At 37.9% G+C, this 16,689-nt stretch overlaps 1 protein-coding gene across 4 annotated transcripts in view; it reads right to left on the bottom strand.

The window, feature by feature from the left end:
* Window positions 1-312: 312 nt before the first annotated feature.
* LOC126179193 (THO complex subunit 6) overlaps window positions 313-16,689 on the bottom strand; it is a 47,948-nt gene continuing 31,571 nt past the window's right edge. The window contains exons 4-7 of one of the 4 annotated variants that reach the window (XR_007536679.1): window positions 11,228-11,390; window positions 3,629-3,865; window positions 1,185-1,377; window positions 313-1,045 (exon numbers count right to left, since the gene is read on the bottom strand). Coding sequence is in view for 1 of the 4 variants with exons in the window: in XM_049924591.1 (XP_049780548.1) it covers window positions 1,291-1,377; window positions 3,629-3,865; window positions 11,228-11,390 (487 nt within the window). In the remaining 3 variants the exon portion in view is untranslated. Of the gene's footprint in view, window positions 1,378-3,628; window positions 3,866-11,227; window positions 11,391-16,689 lie in introns of all 4 variants that reach the window. The other 3 variants (XR_007536680.1, XR_007536681.1, XM_049924591.1) reach the window with 3 other exon arrangements.

Here is a 16,689-nt window from a genome sequence, read left to right as displayed (position 1 = left end):
AACTAACTACACTCTTTTGCACTAGCAATATCTTTCATGAAACTCACTATTAAAATCTGCAAACAAGTACTAATAAATGTACAACAGAAAAAAGAAACATTAAGTCAGTTTCTGCACAGCAACTTCTGCTCACTGCTAAAGAGCACAGTACATCACAGATGCTAAACTGTCCTGATACCTAGTGAATGCTATTTTATAGACTTCCACTTCATCTTACTGCTACATATTCTCTTAATTACTTTAAATGATTATGCGGCTTTCTGGGAAAACATTATGCGGACAACGATGGTGGGTGAAGCATAACTCTTCATTCTCCATAACATTTTTTACAATACACAAATGTGACATTTAAAAAGCACAATGTGTACAATTGAACAAGAGTTTTGTTGAATAGCCACAAGCTTCCCAACAGCTGAATTCAAAGATCCCAATAATTATTCACAAGATTTCTTTTATTTTGTTGATTGTCAAATGAAGATGCTTTCAGAATATAAAGAGGTATAAAATAGAAAAATAATCACCTTCTCTGTATGCTACTTATTTGCAATGAACTGTTAACATTAGTTAAAAGATATTGGTTTATCTGTTAGAAATCAGACATAACACATTCCATTGACAACAATTAAAAATCAAAATACACAGAAAATTATTTTCTTCTCCACACAATACTTTTGTACACTGCACATTTATTCATAAAAACGCATGTATCATTTGCACATTTCATGACTTCATAGAAAAAGTTATTGTATCTGCTTCCAGTTTCCATACATCTGTATGCTACAATACAGGTATATGTCTCTTACTAACTAATATTATCCAAATAACACATTTACCAAAGACCATTTATTACACACAGGGATTAGTCTTTTTAATTTTCCTGACAAGAAATACAGCACCATTTCCTTCTTTAACACGAATCTGCACTAGTAGTCACCAACTTTTTCAAGTATGTTGTGTCTGCAGCAAACTCCAAACAAATCTACAAGTAAAGTTTGCAACACATATCATCTCCCTCTTCTTTTCAAAATTTGGTATATATCTGCAACTTGTCAAGATTTCCTCATTACAAATATATGAAATTCATCTCACATCAATCTTACTTTGACTCAGGCACACTTATATATTCAATATCTAGAAAGAATTTCTAAGTTCTTCATCATTTAGTAAAAAATTCGGGTTCTTACCACTAAATGCAGTTGCAAAGTTTTCTCAGCACACAGTAATACATATCAAAAGCAGAGACGCGATCTCAGTCCCTCTCAGTTTACACCAAAAAATTAGATTCTGTATTCACGGAGCGAAACTGAGTATCTGGTCTCTGTAGCTGAAATTTGTGCACAAATCAATTTTGGAACTGGAGCCCGCAATGCACATGACCTGAAGACAAGAGGAAAGGTCAAACATTTACCTAAGTATTTTTTATTTATTAATAGATTACTTAAATATGATTCAAATAAGGAACTCAAGTGTTATGCTAAAAAAAGATCATACAGTACATCATCATCTGCCATTTTAGCTTTTTTATTAATTGCACAGAATCACTGTAACAGCCAAATTATATTGGAAAAATGAATAATTACACATACTATATGTATATTCATATGTCTGTATAAGGTGTTAGTTTCAAATTATCAACAAAGAATGATGAATGTTATCACCATATCTTGCAGATTTTTTTGGTCCTTTGGGAGTATTGTAGCTATCTCCTGAATTCATATATCTAACAAATAAATTTCAGGATTTATAAAAAACAAGGATGAGAAATTTTTATGTAAAGCAAATAGGAAAATACAGCTACTGTGCTGTGGCATATTACTTCTTGTTCAGTAATCACATAACTGTATTCTTCACAACAGATTCAAAACACAGCTTTATGTTTCTTGAGGGAGATACCCATGTTTAAAAACATCTGGCTAGTTCCCCCTTTAATGTTTGCGAAAATAAGATAAAACAAATTCTCAATTAATGTCGCTACTGGAAACCAATTACAAAAAGTAAAGAGCATGATTGGTGCATATAGTAAATATTTTTAAAGTGGTAGAATAAGTGATTCCTACTATTTTTTATCTTTATACAGCTACAATGCTGACGATTTCACCAATAACAACTGAAAATACACTGACAGAAAAAAAAATCACAGCACCAAGAAGGAGTTGTACAACATAAATGAAGTTGGTAGGCATGTTTCCACATCTGGAAGATGACATTTATTCAGATTTGAGCCAGTCACATAAGAATGGCACTAGTAGTGCTACAATGAAGCCAATGAAGCTGCAAATCAGATTTGCTTTTAATACATGCTGTAATGGTCGTGAATGTTAGTTACCTATGGGATTGGATGTGATGAGTTGATGTTAGTCAAGAATGCCTTTAAGGCAATGAAGACTACATGAGACAACATATAACAGGGTTACGAGAAGCTGGACATTCCCTCTGTGATTCTGCAGAAAGATCTGGCAGAAACATAGCCTCTGTACATGATTGCTGGCAGCAGTGACCACGAGAATGTACAGCCCCACAAGAAAACCAGCTCCTGACGGACACTTGGCACTACCGAGAGGATGACTAAGTGTTTAGCATGGGGCTCTAGTGCATCGTAGTGCACCTGCAGCAGCAATTTGACCAGCGGTTGCCATCATAATGACACAACGAACTATTACAAACAGGTTACTTCAAGGACAACTTTGAGCCAGATGCCCTTTAGGGTGTATTCCACTGATCCCAAATGACCACTATTTGTGATTTCAGTTGTGTCAAGCGAGAGCTAATTAAAGGACAGGGTGGATGTTTGTTGCATTTTCTGATGACAGTTGTTTCTGCCTTGGTGCCTGCAACCAACCTGTCTGTGTGCTAGACACACTAGACCTCCACTTAGAGTTATGGTCTAGGGTACAATTTTGTATGACAGCAGCAGCACTCTTGTGGTCATCCCACACACCCTGACTGCAAATCTATAAGTCAATCTAGTGATTCAATCTGTTGTGCTGTCATTCATGAACAGCATTCCAGGAGATGTTTTTACAACTGGATAACGCTCACCCACATACCACTGTTGTAATCCAACATGCTCTACAGAGTGTCAACATGTTGCCTTGACCTGCTTGATCACCAGATCCATCTCCAATCAAGCACATATGGGACATCACTGGATGATAACCCCAGTGTCATCCACAACCTGCATTAACGGTCCCTTAATTGACCAATCAAGTGTAACAGGCATAGAACTCCAGCCCACAAACTGACGTCCAGCATTTGCACATCACAATGCATACATGTTTGCATAATTGCCTTCACCATTCTGGTGGTTAAACTGGTTATTAATACACCAGCATTTGCAAAGGCTTATCTCGTGCTTACGATAATATGTGATTTTGCAACATTAATCATTTAAATATGTCACCTAGACAAATGTATTCCTGAAATTTCATTACTCTACATTAATTATTTTTTGGTGTTGCAATTTTTTTCTGTCAGTGTATAAGTCCTTGTTTAAAATAATTGCTAATCTAAGAGTCACATACAACCAATGACTCTTGTTAATTACAGTCACAGTTATCATAAGGCATAATCTTGCTCGGAAAATATTGAAAAACATGGAAGAATGTGGACATTTCATTTTAATCCTTACCTTCAATGGTTCTTCTTGATACACAGCTGAATATACAGTTGTTGAAGATGAAGGTATCTGTGCCAAGATATCACCACTTAAATTCATCTGGTAAAAATAAGGACTTGCACCACCTGCCATCACTCCATCATCATAAAACATTGCCACATGGATCCCATAATCTTCTAATTTGAATGTCGTCGTTACTTCCATAGATCTCAAATGCCAAACTCCTAAGCGTGGGCCACCTCCACACAACTAGAAAAACAGTTTGGACAATACTAAACAAAATTTTTTTTTAATATGAAGAAACACTCAAACCAAGATACACACAATACAGGGTGTCCCAAAAAGAATGACCCGATTTTAAGTTGTTATAATATTGAGACAAATGTCGCTAGGTAACTGAAACAGCACTAGATGTAATCAGCATGGTCTAGAGTTTAAGGAAAAATCCGCTAGATGTTGCTACGAGCGCTGACTGTAGCCAGTCTCGCTCAATATGGCGACCGCGCAACAGAAGGCGCATTGTGTTATTGAATTTAGTCTTACTCAATCAGTTATTCGATTTCGGGCTAAATGTTCCTCCCTTACATTGTGACATTGATGAAGTAAAAACCAGAATATCAGCTGCTACAGCTTCAGTGACAGAAGACACCTTACGCTCAGTTTGGGATGAATTCGGCTGTTGGCTATATGTTGTCCGTGCAACCAATGGCGGACATATTGAACATTTATTATGGATTTTTATAAACTTCTGTCTTTTCTGAGTAATTTAGTATGCAATTTGTTGGTGTTAAGCCCTTCTTCCGAATAAATAATTCTATTAAAATTGGGTCATTCTTTTTGGGACATCCTGTATTATTTAATAGTTCACTATAAGTACATGAGCTGGAAGAAGCCCAAATAATATTTGGCTGCAGGTCATAAAGAGCTATGAACATTTTACAAGTTTCAGAATAGTTACGAACATACAACTCTGATCAAGATGATATCATATAGTGGAACATCAAACAACACACCACAGTATAGCCTACTTTTGGCAAGACTCTAAGTTACAATAATAGTTTACTTGTATCTCTTGATTTAACTGCTTGCATATCACGAAGGAAAGCAACTATTCCCCCTATTTCGATGAAAGGCATGTGTTCTGAACACTACGTGCAATAGATCTGCAGCAGACATCAACTTGTAAAATTAATGCAATCAACTAATTATCTACTGGAAAATCCACAATGAAATAATGACAATACTATAGTTGCTACTCACCAGTAATAGATGACACATACACACACTCTCAAGCAAACGCAACTCACACACACGCACACATGATCACAGTCTCTGGCCTTGCATTTGCATGAGTATGTGTGTATATGTTGTCTATTCTGACAACGGCCTGTTTGGCTGAATGCTTTGTTTAACAGACTTTTTGTTGTGCCTTTCTGCAACTCAGCATCTCCACTATATAGTAAGTAGCAACAATCCTTTTCATAATATTGTCATTAAATTATCTATTGGTATTTTTTCAATTATTTGCATGAAAGTGTTGGTTGATAATTATGTAACATTGTACAGTTCTGCCCTTATATGTCCTCAGAGGCAAATTGCAAAAGGAGCAACTATGATTCACAACCATGGACACTCCTCCATCCTACTCAGATTTGCCAATAAATTCAACTTCTAAGCACTTATTAATTCTGTCTCTTATTAATCCTGAAAATGCATGGAGAGATTTCCTCATGTGAATGTGTAAACAGTTATGTAAAGACTAGGAAATTAATAATGATAAAGAGTTCTTTTCATGCCATGCCTCACTTATCTGATGTACCACATAGTCTGTATGAGGGAACATGGTTGTCTGATAGCTCATAAACCAGGCAAATGGCATCACAGAGACAAATGCAAAAATGTGGATAAGAAGTTATCAAAAGAAACTTCAAAGAGGTCATCATAGTTCGCAAAAATATCAGAAGATCTAAAATAACTACTAAGGACTAAGACCTAGATATTTTTAAGGCCAGAATCGAGAATCCACTCATGTCTGCCACAGATGAGGTCAGAAACAACAATCTATCAGTTTATGTGGTTACTGAGCACTACCATGTTCATGTAGCTGGTTTCCACTACAGCAAACCTGCATAAAAACAAGTCATTAAATCTTGTCACTGGAAATCATGCACAGTGCTACTGATGATTCGAAACTGAGAGTTGTGTCAAGAAAAAGTTGTGTTAAGAACTTTCAGCATATTTCTAGTTTCCACATCTCCTCCACGCCTTGAAGACTCAACAGTCAGTCAGATAATATGGGATGGTGGATTTTGTATTTAAAATAAAAGAAGCAAACCTTTTTTAACTCTCTATTCATTTAATTATTTCCAAAAAGAAAACATTGCTTACTAGATGCTCATCTTTACTTTATAACAACAAATCTCATCTTCAAATAACGAAGGCAACAACTGGAAAGTCCCTCTATCCAATAAATATAGTGCAAGCTTATTAAATAACAAAACAGGCATACACAAAAAAATCCAACTGTCAACCACTTTTATGAATTATTAATTGTAAAATCTTGCCATTTTTGAGGGCTTATAAGTAAAATGTCCAACCATTTCAAATTGCATTTAAAAATTTTTTAAATGTTTGCGTACAACACATAAGAGCTTTCATCTAACAAACATAGCATATTTCAACCTTTAAAAGTCATTTTCTTACAAAAATCTACAAATATGAAAGAATATTAAGATAAACTCTAAGTATCTTTTTTCCCAAATACTACAGGAAAGGGCAATTTGGAAAATGAGAAATTCTGATAGCTCATTGTTACTTTGCCTCTTCCTACAAAAGAAATTCAGATGTGAAAAGTTTTTTCTTATTTGAATGATGCAATTGGAAATACCTACTGCTGTAGCTACGGATATTTTTCTTAAAACAGGTATGGATATGTTTCATGAGAACATGTCACAGCCACAGCAGTGCACTAGAATAAGAATAAATAAACCAATCTGATAATGTAATAAAAATATTATGATGAACTTGCTTTTAACCTTTTTCCTGTTTTCAAATTGCCCTTCAGTAACCATATGTTGTTGCTACTGTTGTTTCTGAATGAAGAGAAAAATGAAAATAATAATGCTTATATCCTACATATTTAGCAAATCTTACAAGAGTCAGTAGCTTTTCAAGCTTTTTGTAACAGTTCTTTGCTCTAATCATAGAGAAGGTAGATGAATGACAGCGATAGCAGAGTCTCAAATCACTTGTCTTATAGGTACAAAGAATGTATGTTGTGGAGAGTTCACATGAGAGCAATTCAAAACAGAAAATCAATAGGTTGGATAACTTTTTAAGGGGGCATCTTGAATGTAGATCAGGTTGTTGGAAAGCATTTATTTCAGTCTACAAGACAGGAAACAAGAATTTGGAGTCATAGACCACAAGTATTTAACTGATCCTGACCAAACAATCCTCCCTCCAGACAAAGTCTCCATCACTGTTGTAGTGGACTGCAGAAAAACTCCACTACTGCTCTAAAAGATCCAACTACATGCCCTCTGCTGCAGCGGCCCATTCCTGTTAGTCCTGCGTGACTTCCAGTCCCTCTTCTTAATAATGGACATATTGTGAACAGAAGTCATGTGACCTCATAAATATTCATTTAATAATAATAATAATAATAATTTATTATGTCAACGTCATCTATTGACTACAAATATTCACATTACCAATTTAAGTATGTTTTTCCACCAACAGATGCGATAATCAACCCACAAATAGTTTCACCATGATGTACAAACAATAGTTATATACATACAGAACATTGTGAATATGGTATAAAACATTATCAATAATACATGCCCCATGGTTGTCAAGCCAGCAGTATTTTATAGTTCACAATGCCTAAGCTGAATAAAAAAGGAGAAATGGTAGAACTAGAGAAGAATAAAAAGAGAAAATTTAACGAAGATCCTCAGACTGCAATAAAGAAACAATGGTACATGCTAGATGAGGAAAATTGAAGATCTGTATAAACTACATAACCAAACTATATGTGACCACAAAATGGGCTGAGGAAGTAAGAAGGCACATGGAAGAAGTTGAGATTAGTCAGAATGGCTGTATGTATGAGGCTAATTAATGTTAGATTTAGTTTTATAAAATATGTTACTTTTACTCTTTTAAGCTTTAAGACACACAAATACTTTTTTACCAAGCAAATCTTGTCTGATTATGGCTTGAGTAAGCCAACACCTATTAGTGGTATTAAAAAAAAAGACAATCAGGACTCTCTCCCAATAAAATACACTATTACAATGAATTGCTGTATATGTACAGCTTGCAGAATTTCATAGAGTTTAACCACTTCAAACTATGGAAAACCCAGTATGGAATATGACAATATTATGAAAAGAATAGTTGCTCAATCGCAGATAGGCACAACAAAAAGACTGTTGGAAAGTAAGCTTTTGGCCAACAAGCCCTTCATCGGAAAACAAAAAGACACACACGCACACACACACACACACACACACACACACACACACACACACATGCACGCACGCACAAACGCAAATGACACGCACATGATCACAGTCTTTGGCTGCTGAGGCCTCAGTAGCCAGAAACTGTGGTCATGTGTGTGTGAGTTGTGTGTGCATGAATGTGTGTGTGTCATTTATTTCCACTGAAGAGTTTAATCACTCCCTCTTTTAAACACAGCAAATTAATGCCACTATACAAGTAGTGTTCAGTAAGTAATGCAACACTTTTTTTTCAAAGCAGGTTGGTTTTATTCGAGATTCAAAGACACCATATCATTCCCCACTCTTTAGGCTACAAAATCCTAGTTTTTCAACATAATCTCCATTCAATGCAAAAGCCTTATGCCACCCAACTTGGTGAGGGTGGGGGGGGGGGGGGGGGCTGTACATTCACATGGTACCGCTCTATTGGTTGACATCAGTGTCAACATCTTGCTGCATCAATAACCTCCCCATCATCCACATACTGCTTCTTGCAGAGTGCATCCTTCATTGGGCCCCACGGATGTAAGTCGGAAGGTGCAAGGTCTCGACTGTAGGGTGGATAAGGAAGAACAGTCCAACAAAGTTTTGTGAGCTCCTCTCAGATGCGCAGACTTGTATGAGGCCTTGCACTGTCATAGAGAAGGAGAAGTTTGTTTGAATTTTTGTGGCGATGAACACTCTGAAGCAATTTCTTCAGTTCCCTGAGGGTAGCACAATACACTTCAGAGTTGATGGTTGCACCATGAGGGAGGATATCAAACACAATAGCCCCTTCAGAGTTCCAGAAGACTGTCACTATGACAGGGAGCAGTTTCGAATCTTTTCTTCAGAGGAGACGTGGTGTGGCGTCACTCCATGCATTGCTGTTTTGTTTCCAGTTCAAAATGATGAATCCATGTTTCATTATCAGTCTCATAACACACAAGCAATTCAGCACAGATGGACAGATGGTCCTACATTACTCTTTATGGTGCTTTGTTAGGCAGTGAGGAACCCAGTGGACATGCAACTCCAACTGGTAGATGAGTGTGTCAGCACTACCAGCAGAGGTGTCCAGCTGAGCAGCAAGGTGTTTGATTGTGACCTACCAATCACCTTGAATGAGAGTCTCCACACATTCCAACAATGGAGAAGTCATTGCCGTGTATGGCAAGCCAGCCTGTGGGAGACTGGACAGATATGCGCAACCTGTGTGATAACAGACACCTCACCCAACAACTCATCGTGCTCTGTTCACTGCCAGATCTCTGCAGACATTCTGCAAGCACCTATGAATATCTTTGATGCTCTGGTTTTCTGCCAAAAGAAACTAAATGGCATCTCTCTGCTTGGAACACACCTCTATTAGGCTATGTATAGCACCGCCATCTATCGGAACTTCATGAAAATATAGGGCCTGAAGCCAGAATATTTCACTACGTCCCACAAAGATATTTGACATTTTTTAAATTGAAATTGGCCAGTGAATTAAAAAAAAAAAAAAAAGAAAAAGAAAAAAAAGTGTTCATTACTTGTTCAGCAGCCCTTTCCTTTAATGCTAAGAGTTTTTCTGATCCAATTTTTTTGGTGTGTGTGTGTGTGTGTGTGTGTGTGTGTGTGTGTATTCAGTAGCATTAAAAGATCTCAATACGCTGTAATTTTAATACTTTACAGTATCATAAAAACAGTGATTGTACACTTGATGAATTTGAAGAAGATGGCTTGGCCAGTTTGGGCCAGCAATGGGTTTAATGAACTTCGGATCCTCGAGTAGAGGTGGTCAGTGCCTTTAAACTCTAGGCACGCTACAGCAACTATGCTGATGGAATATTATGCATCACATGAAAAAGAGATATGTGTACAGAAAATACCGTGTAACACTGTAATCTGTGAAAAGTTTTAGAATTGGAACACCTTTTATGGAACCCACAACCTACTCTCAGACCATAACGCTTTTAAAAGCTAGTGCCTTAAAGTATTCTGATTGTGCTGAAGCTTCGAAACAGGCTGAACTGCAACAAAAGATATAACATGCAAGGACGTTATGCACGTTCATAAAGGATGTCCCCCAAAAAATACCTAGAAGCTTTAGCAACAGGTTCCTTACACCAAACAAGAAAAAAAGTCTAATAAACATGGGCTCTAAAATGCATACCTTAAAAGCTATGAGCACTTGTTCACCTTCGATACTACGAAACAGATCACTTCTACAAAAGGACTTCGTTTTCTATATTTTGGCGTCAGGCAGTAGGGATCAAACCCAGAAAAAAAATATCCACTACACTTGGGGTTCAAAATGCATACTTTAAGAGCTACGAACACGTGTCTATCTTCAGTCGTGTGAATTTCTTCTACTGAACAAGTGATCATAGCTCTTCAGGTACACATTTTAGGATCCATGTTTACTAGACTTTTTTTCTTGTTTTGGTCCATACCACCACCTTCCGAAATATGGAAAGTGAAGAGTTTGAAGTAGAAGGGATGTATTTCATAGTATTGAAGATGAACACGTGCTCGTGGCTCTCCAGATACAAATTTTAGGGCCCATGTTTACTAGACTTTTTTCCTAAATGGGAGGGGTCAGCTACTTCACCAATGTTAAAAAATGTTCTGGAAAAAAGTACATAGCTAGCGAGTTTTGAGTGGTTGCTTGGGTAGACAGCTGTAGATGAGAGGAACACACTATGGCAACATAGAGAAAGGTAAACAGAGAACTCTTAGCAGCAGTGACCAAATGAGGATTAATCATCGTAACATAACAAGATATTGATGTGGTGTAGTGTCCATGCCAGAGAAATAAGAGTACAGTTTCAAGATGACTGAGGATTGATGAGAGAACAATGGATTGGGAGTAAGGAAGTTGCACTGAGGTGGCTGAAGATGGGAACTATTGGAGGTTGGGGAGAGGGGACTGCAAGAATGGAGGAAGTGCTCCATGTGCATTTCCCATCTCTGTTGTTCGCAGGACCTGCTGTTGCGAGTTCTACAACATAACCAATGCTAAATATCAGCTACATTTCTACAGAGTCAGAAAATAAGAGGGAGAGGGGAAGATTCACTAAAACTATTAAGAAAAGGAAATTATTGACTAATAAGGCAGCAAAGGGGATAAACATACAAGCCAGTCATCACAAACAGCGGCTGCTCCAATCCATTTCCCCAGGTCTGGCCGAGCTACCTTGTTACTCAGATGTGGCTGAATAACAGCTATTGCTCTCGTCTGTCTTATATCCCAAATACGTACAGTTCCATCCTCACTTGCAGATACTATCTGATTATCCCTGAAATCACATGTATGCATAAGTGACACATAACAGCACTCATAAACGGGTAAGTAACTAGATGCATTACACCAAACATTGCAAGAAACACGTACATTAAGCTATTACCTTAATTCTTAGTAAATAAAACTCTGTGATGAAGCCATAAAATAGTTGATAAATGAGCTTAATCCCTGAAACAACTTAATCACTGGTCTGAACATTAAATCCAATTCAGTAAATTATTGTTCCCATTCTATACTGATATCTTGTCATATATAAGATTCAAAACATTATTGAAATGAGTGACATTATGGTTTTTCACCAACTCAGCGTTCTCAGCATGGCATCCTATAAACAAACAGATATGAAAGAGCAGGAATGTGAATAGAATAAACTGTGTGCACTATAAACCTGTTTTGCATTCTTGATTTGTTGCACTCCTCCGGTGCCAACCGAGAGTGAGTGAGAGAGAGTGAGAGAGAGAGAGAGAGAGAGAGTTGGGGGGGGGGGGGGGGCAAGTGTAGATAAAAAAGGAAGAGTATTAAGATGGAAGACAATTACGACTTTTACTGTCATGCTGCAGTTTGTTCACCCACATTAAACGTATGCTAAATTACTTGAAAAGGGGATGTCAAGAGTTTATTATCATGTCAAGACTAAGGTTGTAAGAACTGTAGCAAGGAACACATTAAGTGGCTCAGCTGTGATCCATTCAAAGCAACTTACTCAACATCTGCTTGAAGTGACTTAAAGAAAGCACAGAAAATCTAACTCTAAGCTCAATGTCCACCACCTCATCCAGTTAGATGATCTACTAAAGTCATATGTATTCTACAGCTATGAGATAAAATATGAATTCCAGCTGGTAGTATGGTCGATAAACGACATTTTACACACCATTCTACCTTCACATCTGTCATATTTCTTGGAACCAGTTATTCTTAACTACCTAGGCATAGATCATCATCTACTATGAACATGGAGAGCAAATACAGTCTCCAAATTTGGTGCAGTTTAGGAAAAAAAATAACTCTTGGAGTTTTCCTTATCTCTCCTCACACAACATCTGTAGCTGTAAGTGAGCAGTATGATAAATAATTTTTTTTAAATAAATTAATCTGTCAAAATGCACTTTGAGTCTATACGATCTTTAAACACAGTACTTCTGCAAAACATAGGAACTCACTGTACATTATTTGTTATTTATTATTCTATTTCTACTCTCTGTGATCTACAAACCACTTTTGGGGGTGTGTGATAGAGGGTACCTCTAGTACTGTTACTCTTTCCCCTCCTTCCCAGTTCATTTCATGAATAGTGACTGGGGGCGACAAATTTCAATAAATCTCCGTATGAGCTCTAATTTCTCTGATTTTCTCATTTTGGTCATTTCATAAGAGGTTTGTGAAAAGAAACAATATGTTTCCTAAATATTCATGGAATATACAGTCTCAAAATTTCAACGGTAAACCTCTATATGATGCACAATGCCCTTCTTGTAGTCTACCACTCTACTTTGTTAAGCATCTAGGCCTATGTGAATCTTTCATGCACACTACACAGCACACCGCTTTTCATTGGATCTTCTCTCTCTCTCTTCTATTAATCCAGTATTATGAAAAAGATATAACGCTACTAACCATACAAAGGAGATGTTGAGTTGCAGACACACATATGACACCTGTCTCTGGCTGCTGAAACTGGACTGTGTACAGCAACTGCACCTGAAGGGAGAAAGGGTATGTGGGTGGGTTGGGGGGGGGGGGGGGGGGGGGTAAGGAGGCAGCTGAGGCGGGTAGTCAGGAATCACAGGGAAAGGGTTGGGGGAAAGTCTAGTGCGGCTTGTGGGAGCATGAAAGGACATGGTGGAGACAGGGTAGCAGTCAGGAGATTTGAGAGGGGAAGGGGCAGTGGAGTGGAAAAGGAGAGAAGTAGACCTTGCCTCTCCCCGCCACATACCTGCATGCTCCCACAAGCAGCACTATACCTTTCTCTCCCTCACCCTCCCCAACCCACCCCGTCCCAGCCTCCTCCTTAAACCAACTCTCCACAGATTGCTTCACCATCAGGCACAGTTGCCGTATTCAGTTTGGCCTCAGTGGCCCGAGACAGTGGTCATGTGTTGTGAGTTATGCTTGTGCAAATTGTAACTGCTCTTTAGAGAGTGGTTATACAGAAACAAGTATTAAATTAAATTCTGTAATACGAAATGACCTAAGAGCCAAAAAACGGTAGTAGTATTTCGAAGTAATAGTTAGTTGAAATTTTATAAAGAGTAGATATTCGAAATAGAGGAATGCAAAGTAGTACAAAGGGAACCCAAATAAAACATAACAGAGCTGCCTTTTGTTTTGAATATAATATATAAAGCAATGCGCAGCATTGTTAGGTCTCTTGAGTTTTTGTTTTCAGCGGTGGCGAGTGTGTTCGTAGTTCTTCCGGAGAAGTCAGAATTTTGGGATTAGAGGCCTAATTAAATTGCACTCTTAGAACTGGATTAGACATTGGAATGGTGGAGAATAGATTATTTTGGGATAAATTCAGAGACAGAGTCAATTAGAGGTGATTGGGTGTACAAACATTGATATTCAAGTGATTGGTGATTGTACATGTCAAACGAACTGCTACGAGCGTATACATACAACTGTAAAGAGATTTATTGACAATACGGAAACTTTTATGTTGAATTATGATTTTATTCGCTATTGGGAACGAAAACAGTTTGGACCTTATCAAACTAGTATTTTCACCACTCGTTGTCAAGGTTATTACGATAATAAACGAGAAGTGTAAAATAGTGCCAATTAAAAGACTAAACTTGTGCTGAACAGACATTGTAAGGATTCAAACCCATAATTAATATTGTGTCTTGAGAACTGAGAAGCTTAGACATTGTAAGGCCCAGAGGCATATTTATAATTTATCGGACATTAATGGCAAAAGACAGTTTCATGGGAAATCATATCTTTGGTGATAGGTACACGAAGGAATGTGGTATTGACTGACTGTTATCAGACCGAAACAATACACACTATGATCAACTCGCCTTTCATTGATCTCCCAGTGCTATCTCTCATTAATTTAAGAACTTAATTGTGTCAATAAAACAGAAATATACGAGACATTCCCAGTGTTTACTAAATTCTTTAATCAGCTAGTACATAGACAATATTATCTGTGAACATTCAAGGGTTACTGAAGGAAGCTGATAAACTTTTTACAAGGATATTTAATAGGATTCAACGAATGCATACAGACTGCTAAAGTAACTAAATCAAATTACTCAGGGAAACAAATTAGTAAAAATAGACTGGAACTCAACTGATATCTAACTCCAAAGTAACAAAAAACAAAACTGTCTTTGGGTCCATCGTGGTTGAAAGTGTATGAATTATCTCTGGAAAGACGCGATCAGTTTTCAACTGCTAGTTCACATGACTAGGCTCACAACATGATTCAGAGATGTTTTATGCCCGACCCATATGGCAGGGAATGGTTCTTAACTAGCTGGGACAATATATACACAAACTTTTGAGATCAGCTCCACTGCCAAGGGGGGAGGGCGTCAAAGCGATATCTGTGCAGTCGCGACAACGGTGGGTGTGCGGGCATAGAATGTGTGTGTTTTTCTACTTTAGAAGAAAGCCTTTGGGCCAAAAGTTCAAATGTATATCAGACTTCTCAATACTCCTCAATATGGTGAGTAGTGATGTATTTTTTTCATAATATCATCGTTATTCCAACCTGGATCTTCTATTAATCTAAAGATCCAAGACTGATGAACAATACTCAAGGGCCAGTCAAACAAATTTTTTTTGCAAGCCACTCCTTTCATCGGTTAGTTATGCTTCCTAAAACTTTCTCAATGGTAGCATTTCAGTGACAGACAAACTGTCACGTAAGTCCGTAGAGTAAAACAACATAAGTTTACAAGACAACGATATATAACACCAAGTACATGGTCAGTCATAGATACTGCAATATCAAAGATCTGTTCACTCCGTAGAAGTTCTGAAAGTATGGTGTCCACTACCACACCATTAAAAAAGTAATGCAAAAGCTAAATTGACAATTCATTTGAACAAAAGTCATGGGACACCGCCAAATAGCATGCCGGACCTCCTTTTGGCCAGCTGCCTTTATAGACGTCCACGAATACGAAAGTGTTGCCAGTGCATGATTTTGTGCACGAACCGATGTCTTGATTATGTCCTGTAAATGTTTGATGGGTTTCATGTTAGTCAATGTGGATGGCCAAGTCACTCACTTGAATTGTCCAGAATGTTCTTCAAACCAGTCGCCAACAATTGTGGTCTGATCACATGGTGCATTGTCATCCAGGACCTAGTCCATTCCATGTAAACACATCCCACACCATTATGGAGCCACCACCAGCTTGCATAGTGCCTTGTTGACAACATGGGTCAATGGCTTGGCGGAGACTGTGCCACACTTGAAGCCCACCACCAGCTCTTATCAGCTGAAATTGGGACTCATCAGATAAGGTCACTATTTTCCAGTCGCCTGCAGTGTAACTGACATGGTCACGAGCTCATGAGAGGCACTGCATACAATGTCATACTGTTAGCAAAGACACTCACGTCTGCCATTTGCTGCTGTAACCAAACAATCCTATCCACACTATCCTAATGGATATGTTTACCATAGGCCCCACACTGGTTCATGTGGTTGTTTTGTGCAGTGCTGCTTGTCTGTTGGCACTGACACTCTACACAAACACCACTGCCCTCACTCATTAGGTGAAGGCCATCGGCCACTATGTTGTCCATGATGAGAAGTAGTGCCTGAAATTTGGTACTCTTGGCACACTCTTCATATTGTGGATCTTGGAAAACTGAGTTCCCTAACAATTTCTGAAACAGAATGACCCATGCATCTACCTCCAATTACCACTCCGTGTTCAAAGTCTGTGTGGAGGTTTTATGGAATTGATGGCTATATACACAGCCGGTTTGAATCATACTTAATGAACAGAAAGCAAAAAGTTGTGCTGAATAGCACAAATAATGTTGTGAGGGTGGTAAATTCTAGTGAATAGGGAGTTATCACAAAGTGAGTCCCACAGGGTTCAATTTTAGGTCCTCTGCTGTTCCTTATTCAAGTGAATGATGTCCCACTTAACGTACAGCAAGTGGAAGTAATACTTTTTGCAGATGACACGAGTGCTATAATAAATCCCATTCCAGAAAAAGCAGCTGAAGGTACTTTTAAGGATGTCTTTCAAAGAATTAAGTGATTCTCAGAAAATGGACTCTCCCTTAATTTTGAAAAAACTCACTATATCCAGTTCTGTACA

Source organism: Schistocerca cancellata, chromosome 1 (assembly GCF_023864275.1).
Source record: "Schistocerca cancellata isolate TAMUIC-IGC-003103 chromosome 1, iqSchCanc2.1, whole genome shotgun sequence".
Lineage (NCBI taxonomy): Eukaryota > Metazoa > Arthropoda > Insecta > Orthoptera > Acrididae > Schistocerca > Schistocerca cancellata.
The sequence above is the reverse complement of the archived record's forward strand: the minus strand, read 5'-3'. Positions and strand labels throughout refer to the sequence as shown.